This window comes from Fukomys damarensis, unplaced genomic scaffold (genome assembly GCF_012274545.1).
Source record: "Fukomys damarensis isolate Sample0158 unplaced genomic scaffold, DMR_v1.0_HiC HiC_scaffold_10, whole genome shotgun sequence".
Classification (NCBI taxonomy): domain Eukaryota; kingdom Metazoa; phylum Chordata; class Mammalia; order Rodentia; family Bathyergidae; genus Fukomys; species Fukomys damarensis.
In genome coordinates, this window is record NW_022900922.1 from 12438074 (window position 1) to 12445913 (window position 7840).

Here is a 7840-nt window from a genome sequence, read left to right on the forward strand (position 1 = left end):
GAAGGGCATTCTGGGCAAGTTCCCATCCAAAAAAAAAAAAAAGAAAAAAAAAAGTCATGTAGTAGCACTTACCTCACATCTGTTCAGGGTCTTCAGCTGACTAATTCTGGCAATGATGAACTGCCGAGTGATCTGAGCCTTTTTGTTTCCTTCAGTCAGGGGGTTTCTTTGGCAGGACAATGTGTGCAGGCTCTGTAGCTTATCCAGCTCATTGATACATGACCACTGAAGACCAACAAAAGAAAATAAATAAAAAGCAACATGTTTCAGGCCGCTTTTAAAGATTTATTTGAACTAGTAACAAAAGCAAAGTCCCCAGTTCTAATCTAAGGCCAGTAAAGCACTGGCACCAGACAGCCCACAGGGAGTCCAGACTTTTAACCCACACCATGCCACTAAAAATGACCAAGTCTGTGTAAGTGTGAATCAAGTTAATTCCATATTTTTTCTTTATGAGAAGACTGACTTGAAGGAAGCATTTTTCTTTTTATTTAAAAAATTCTTAACGTGGTGCACACCTGCAATCTCAGTACTCTGGAGGCTGAGGCAGGAGGATTTTTGTGAGTTCAAGGCCAGCCTGGAATACACAGTGAGTTCCAGACCAGCCTGAACTACACAGCAAGAACTTGTCTCGAAAAATATTTTAACAGAAGGAACCTCTGAACTCTGCTTGAGAGTGGAAACAAATGTGTGCTGTGTGCACTGTGAAGCCACCCTTACATGTGATATCTGGTTGTCATCTGCTAAAAGGTACTGCAAGGATTGGAACATGGATGTCTTGCACCCTAGGAAAAAGAGAGTTAAGTTACACAGCAGAAGTGAAAAAAATAGCTAATATGTGGAGGGAGGGGAACATACTAATGTTATATACCAATTCCAGCATCCGCAAAATGTATAGAAGAAAATTCAGTGGCAGAAAGGTTTAGTCGTTCTAATCTGAAATTAAAACATGTTAAACTTGATTATGCAGAATATAAAGTGCTTTGAGCTAGCCAGCTCTGCCCTGAGTTTTCATGCAGGTCCAATTCTGGGCACACATAAGACTCTTGATTGATGCTGAAGGCTAGAGATTCTATAGTCCTAGAATAACCTGGGGGCCTTCCCTCAAGTCAGGTGCTGTGTGGGTCTCAAGAGACAGAGAGACATAGTCTCACGTCCCCAAGTTTAATAATGAAAACTTCAGTGTTATCACCAAGACCAAATTATGCATTCCTCAAATTATCTAGTTCATAGTCCATATTTATATGATTCACAAGTAAATTCCCCAAAGGGAATTGTTATGCTTAGTGATTCTATCCTCACTATCATATTTCTATTGAGAAAGTATATATAGCATACAAAAATTCATTCGGTACAATTTACTAGGCCTACCTACTACAGTAGGTATGTTAAGAGTAAATTACCAAGGGAATGAAAAAAGGCTGACATACATGCACCAACTCCCCATGAGGCATGTAATCATTACGTACTACAAACGTACTAATAAAAATAAAAACTGAAAAACAATACCTTAAAAAAGAAAATTACCTAGGCAGATATGCAATCAGGAATAGCTGGTTTTCATCAATTAATGGATTAGAGGAAAGGTCTAATACCTTGAGAGTTTGTAGAACATCAGTAGGTCTGTATGGAAAGTAAAATTTTTTCAATATGAATTATTTTCAAAGATACGGCCTTAAAATACCTACACTTGGTATCAGGGAGGACTGGGGGTGGGGGACAGGTAGCTATCGCCATACAAGGGCAACCTGAGGGACCCCTGAGGTAAAGGATGCTCCTGACTCAGTTTCAGTACCCTGTTCCTGATACACTGCCCAAGATCTGCAACTTGTTACTGATGGGGGAACTGGGTAAGAGGGACAGGTGATCTCTGTATTATTTCTTATAACTGTATATAAATCTGTAAGTATCTCAAAATAAAAAGTGTAGTTGAAAAAAATTCATGCATTTGCTACTATAATAAATGAAACCATTCTGTACAAAAAAGTTGTAATTTGGGGGCTGGGAATATAGCTTAGTGGGAAAGCACTTGCCTAAGCATTTGTGATACCCTGGATTCTATCTCTACCACTGCAAAAAGAAGAAATTCTTACTGATTTTAAATCTGAATTTGCTGAAATTTCCCCTCATGTGTGTATTTTTATATAGAACCTTAATACTGTTAACAAAAGAGGGAGGTGAAGCTACAATCTATTTGAGAACATGCTTTTACTTATACAGTGATTAGTAAAATGATGTGAGTAGGTAATGCTGATTAAAAATCTATTTATTTAGTTGGCTGTGGGACTGCATGCTACTTGGGAGACTGAGGCAGGAGAATGACAAGCTAAAGGCCAGTCTGAGCAACTTGGTAATACCGTATCTCAAAATAGAAAATAAAAAAAGGTTGGGGATGTAGGTGGCAGAGTGCCCCTGGATTCAATCACCAGTACCACACACAACCACCCACACACACCCACACACACACACACACCCACACACACACACACACACACACACACACAAAAGAGAGAGAAAAAACCATCATTTGATTCTAGGCAAAGAAACAGGAAAAAGTGCTCAGGATAGCACAGAGAACTTCACTTACAAACTACTAGTTGAATGTATTTATGCAAAACTAGTAAGTTTTAAATATTTAATCCAGGACATCACTAGTGAGTTTCCAATTTGAACCAATTAGTGACATTTCAGTTGACATTTTACTTTACAAAGATAATGAATAGGTATTTTCAAATCTTATCTTTTAAGTCCTCCTAAAGGTTAATGTCAGATGTAACCTAAATGTTACCTTTCTGAAATGCAAATCCTATTTGCACTGAGGTACAGCTCCTCAAGGACTGGCCACCCAGGGGCAGAGTGGAGGACCTAGAAGGGAAACAGGTGACACAGCTACTGCTGGTATTTCTTCCCCGTATCCCTTGCCACAGCCCCACAGGAACTGTTTAGTCATAGCTTGGAAATAAAGTTCCTCAGGGACATTTCACACAGACTGCAACTGGGCCTGTAGGGGTGGTCGTGGAAGGGCTGCACTAGAAGGCACCTTATGACAGGATGTCACAAAGTGGAACTGAAGATGCTGACCCAACAACTCAGTCTGCTTAGCCAAAGGTAAGAACAGTGCTAACCAGCCTTCTTTAATTCCAGATGCCAGTCCAGTGTGCAAAGAATACACTGAACAGGCAAAATGGTTCAACAGTGACTAATAAACTTTCCCCTGAGCTTTACTGCCACCTCTCCCACCTGAATTTCTAAGTGTCTTTCCTTTGATACTTAGAGACTAAATCTACATATGGAGAGAGGCAGTGAGACCCTAACAAAGATGAGTCTGGGAAGGGGCTGCCAGGACTGTGGCCAGGCCAAGGATGCAAGTTAAAGGGCTACGCATCCCTGCTGCCTTTGTGGCACCTCATGGACGAACTAGGGTTGAAGGTGTTTGAAGGCAGTAAAGCCAAGAGAAGAGAGCACCAGATGCAAGTGCACAGAACAGTGAGTGAATCCCCAATTTAGCAAGATCTAAGTTGGGAACTTTCACAGTGACAAACACTTTGTGTTACAAACATTTGTAGATGTGAACAAACTGAGGAAGTAGGTTACATGTCTGCCAGATATTGTCTTGTTTTTGTTTGATGAGACAGGGTCTCATTATGTAGTCCAGGCTGACCTTGAACTCACTACATAGCCCATACCCCCAACAACTTGTAGCAATACTCCTGCCTCAGCCTCCCAAGTGCTAGGATTACAGGCGTGCGCCACCACACCCAGCTTGTCTGACACTGTCACAGTTGCTGTGTGCTTAGTCCACAGTGTGAAAATGTACAGTAGTAGTACAATGCTCAGTCAGAGCCCAGGATGTCTGGAAGCAAGAGGAAAAGCTGTGATGATGTGGAGGGGATGCTAGGAAGCTCAAAGCAAAATCCGTGAAAATAATTGAGAGACTGGACCAAGGCAAAAGATGGTAGATGTTGCTCATGAATTGTTCAACCACTGGCACAATTCTAAAGAATACGGACAAGATCATGGAACATGTAGCTGGGCATGGCAGCACATGCCTGTAATCCCAGGACTCAGAAAGCTGAGGCAGGAGAACTTCCATGAGTTCAAGGCCAGCCTGGACAACATACACAGTGAGACCATTTAAAAAAACAAATCGTGGAAATTGTGAAGTCTGCTGTGCCAATGAAGTCAACAATAATATCCAAAGGGAGTAGTAAAGTGATAGAGAAGATGAAGAAACAGAGTGTGGATGCAGGATCAGCATCATTGTTGAGTCCCATTCAGCTTAATGCTTATTCTGAAAAAGTAAAAGTCTGTTTGAAGACTTGAAAAAACAAGGTGATCAGGATGCATCTTTTACCTATAACTTACTCTGTTAGACTTATGAATGTGCTCCAGAACAGAACTCGTTTATAAGTCGGGACTTACTATACTGCGGGGCCATAGACCCAGGGTTCACTTCTGTACAGCTATTCACAGGAGCCCTGGGAGCGCCTGCAGCAGCCTAGGGATGCGTACTCCTTTACCACTGCTGTTGGAAGAGAATGGGAGGAGGGAACTGGCAAAGAACCCAGACTCATAGACATAAAATTCTACTTCACTACAATGACTTTTTAATTCCTCCTTGTAAGACAGATTTAAAAATCCTATTATTTGAATAACAGCATGATTAAAATGAAAGCACACTTGTGTTTTAATTCCCTGTTAAAGCAAAACATTTTAAATTGCTTATTACCATGTAATAAACCAAATAAATATGATTACCTCTGCCCATGTTATTCCTGTTCGATTGAGGACTAAAACCTTCAGTGCAGAAAATGTTCCGGTTAGAGATGGCAAAGCAGAAGGAAACTTCATTTTATTCTCACTGTACAGAAAGAAGATACTGCTGTACAGTAGACCCAATTTAGTCCCTGAAAGCAACAGCCTGGGGGTTTGGTTTGCTTGAATTTTGAAATGAAATTCTATCAAAAACAAAGTGAAGGCCGGGGATTTAGCTCAGTGGCACAGCACGTTCCTGGCAAGCTCAAGGTCCTGAGTTTGATCCCTGGTACAAAAAAGACCCCAAAAAACAAAGTGAGCCAAGGATAGCTAGTCTTTAATATTTGCAACATACAGCATTTACCAGCAGACATAAAAGGTGCTGTGAGGGCTCAGGCAGTGGGGTGTGGCTGCAGGAGTCTGGCTTCACTGGCTGAAGGGCTGGATGCTGCAAAATGAATACCTCACCAAGTCTTACCTACATGTTACATCAGGGCTAGAATTTTGCTTCCTTAACACAGGAGTCTGCCCTGGTGCTATTAAGATGCATGAGATAAATGACTGGCCTTTAAATTCTCTCTCAAGAGCCGCATCTCAGAAAGTACTCCATCTTTTAGCTGGCCATGATGGTGCACTTCTATAATCCTAGCATTTGGAAAACTGAGGCAAGAGGATTACCATGAGTATGAGGGAAGTCTGCGCTACTTAGTGAGTTTAAAGCCAGCCTGGACTACATATTGAGTATGAAAAGAACAAACGAACTCACTCCATCTTTGCTGTCACTTTGAAAGATAACCATTAAAAACACATTAACATTAACCCAACCAGGCATGGTGGTACACGCCTATAATCCCAGCACCTTAGGAGACTGAGGCAGGAGAACTGCAAATTGAGCTCAGCTTGGGCAACTTAGTGAGACAATGTTTAAAAATATATATTTATTTTATTTTATATTTACATCTATATAAAAAATACACACACACAAACACATATAAAATAAAATAAAAGGAACTGGTGATGTACTTCAATGCAAAGGTTCTGGGTTCAATATGGCAAAAAAAATAAATAAATAAATAAAAATCACCTATATTTACATAAGGGAAAACATCATATTATACCCATTTCTCTACTGAGGGCCACAGTTGTTTAGCCTGAGTACTTGCTCTATAAAATACACACACACAAACACATATAAAATAAAATAAAAGGAACTGGTGATGTACTTCAATGCAAAGGTTCTGGGTTCAATATGGCAAAAAAAATAAATAAATAAATAAAAATCACCTATATTTACATAAGGGAAAACATCATATTATACCCATTTCTCTACTGAGGGCCACAGTTGTTTAGCCTGAGTACTTGCTCTATTATGCCTGCCGTAGGTAGCACATACCTGTAATCCTAGTGCTGAGGGAGATAAGGCAGAAGGATACCAAACTGGAGTCTCACCTGGGCACCCTAGTGCCTCAAAAAATAAAAAAGGGATGGGGATATAGCTCAAGGTGAAGGCCCTGGGTTCAAGCCCCTGCGCCCCCCTCAAAAAGGTAAGTTACTCTCAGGTAAATTCAAGTAAGCCGAAATCAAACCTGTACAGAAAATGCTCTACTCAGCAGCAGCTTCAGCTGGCTTTGCCTTGCTTGCCTCGTCCAAACTGAGATACTGTGAAGGCCAAGGAGACGAGGAGCTTCATGGTTTGTGACAATAAGGCTACCAAGGATTCATACCTCAGATTAAGAATCTCTAGGTGCTTGAGCTGAAGGGCGATACAGATCACTTCATCCCAGGATGACAACAGGTTTTTTGACAAATCTAATACTCTAATATCTAAAAGCATATGTTAAGAAACAGTAATTTCAAAAGATTCATAAAAGACATAAAAATAATTACCTCTTAATTCTGGAGTGTAGGACTTTTAACTTTTTATTTTATAACCTCTATTTCCCTTGAAATATTTTCACGAACATGTAACACTTTTAAATTATCGTTAGTCACTTAAAAACTAGAAAAGTTTTCATATACTCAAAACTTGAGACAAACACTTATAAATAACTAAGAACCAAGTGTCATAACTGTAGCATTACCCAACCAAAAGACGAGGGGAAAAAGCAGTGATTGAGACTAATTCATGAAGCACCTGAGAAGGACTTAGATGACTTGCCTTCGGCATCACAGAGCAGCTGAAAGCTTTCAGAAAGCACAGCCCCTCTCCCATGGTGGCCTTACACAGACTATCCCAGGGGAGGAAACGGGCCAGCCAGGACACAGGTTCAGAAGTACTAAAAATGATGAATCAGAGGGTCATGGATGGCCTGGGAGCAGGCAGTATGATGCCCACTGTCCCTGGTCCAAGGATTCAGAGGTGGGCCAGCAGGGAGTGAGGCAGCAGAGCTGATTTACGAGTAACAAGGTCAAGAGCCGTGGCCATGTCATCAGCAAAGAGCCCAGCTTAGCAAAGCCTCACTGTGAGACAAAAGAGCTTAGAAGAAAACTGGACCAGCTAAAGGGGGATCTTATGCTTTAATCTGTTAAGTGTGGCTGTTACTCAGTTCCTTCATTGGGCATTACTGAGAGCCAGGAGGTGAGCAGTGCCTCCAGTTTCTACACATGCTCAGTGACAGAGCAGGCACATGGAAAGGGGTTTATATGTAGTGCACAGGGCATACTGTCTTCCTTCCAACACAGCAGCGATAGATGGAACTGAGGGGCTGCCATCAAGGGGAAGCACATCCTGGGCAGAGGAAGGACAACAGCACGTGCCCTGCAGTTATAGTGGGCTCAGCCTACTGTAGAGACAGACAGCTCTAGTATCCCTGGAGCAGATGGGGCTCAGGTGCCAGAAAGGAGGTTACAGAGGCTGCTAGGGGTTACACCAGTGTCACAAAGGGTCTTGCAGGGCATTTCCAAGTCTTTGCTCTCTCTACCTGAAGCAAGAAGTACTTGAAGGTCTGAAGCAGAGCAATGGAACCTGGCCCAGGGCTTTAAAAAGTTACTCAAACCAGCATAATGGTGCATGCCTAAAATCCCAGCACTCAGGCTAAGGCAGGAGGATCACAAGTTAAGGCCAGTCTGAAATAAATAGACTCTG

At 41.6% G+C, this 7840-nt stretch overlaps 1 protein-coding gene across 3 annotated transcripts in view; it reads right to left on the reverse strand.

The window, feature by feature from the left end:
* Tbce (tubulin folding cofactor E) overlaps window positions 1-7840 on the reverse strand; it is a 56701-nt gene that overhangs the window by 8331 nt on the left and 40530 nt on the right. For 2 of the 3 annotated variants that reach the window (XM_010621974.3, XM_010621975.3), the window contains exons 6-12: window positions 6480-6579; window positions 4759-4861; window positions 2789-2865; window positions 1528-1623; window positions 872-936; window positions 721-785; window positions 73-225 (exon numbers count right to left, since the gene is read on the reverse strand). In XM_010621974.3, coding sequence (XP_010620276.1) covers window positions 73-225; window positions 721-785; window positions 872-936; window positions 1528-1623; window positions 2789-2865; window positions 4759-4861; window positions 6480-6579 — 659 coding nt within the window. The remainder of the gene's footprint in view (window positions 1-72; window positions 226-720; window positions 786-871; window positions 937-1527; window positions 1624-2788; window positions 2866-4758; window positions 4862-6479; window positions 6580-7840) is intronic. The other variant, XM_010621976.3, reaches the window with a different exon arrangement.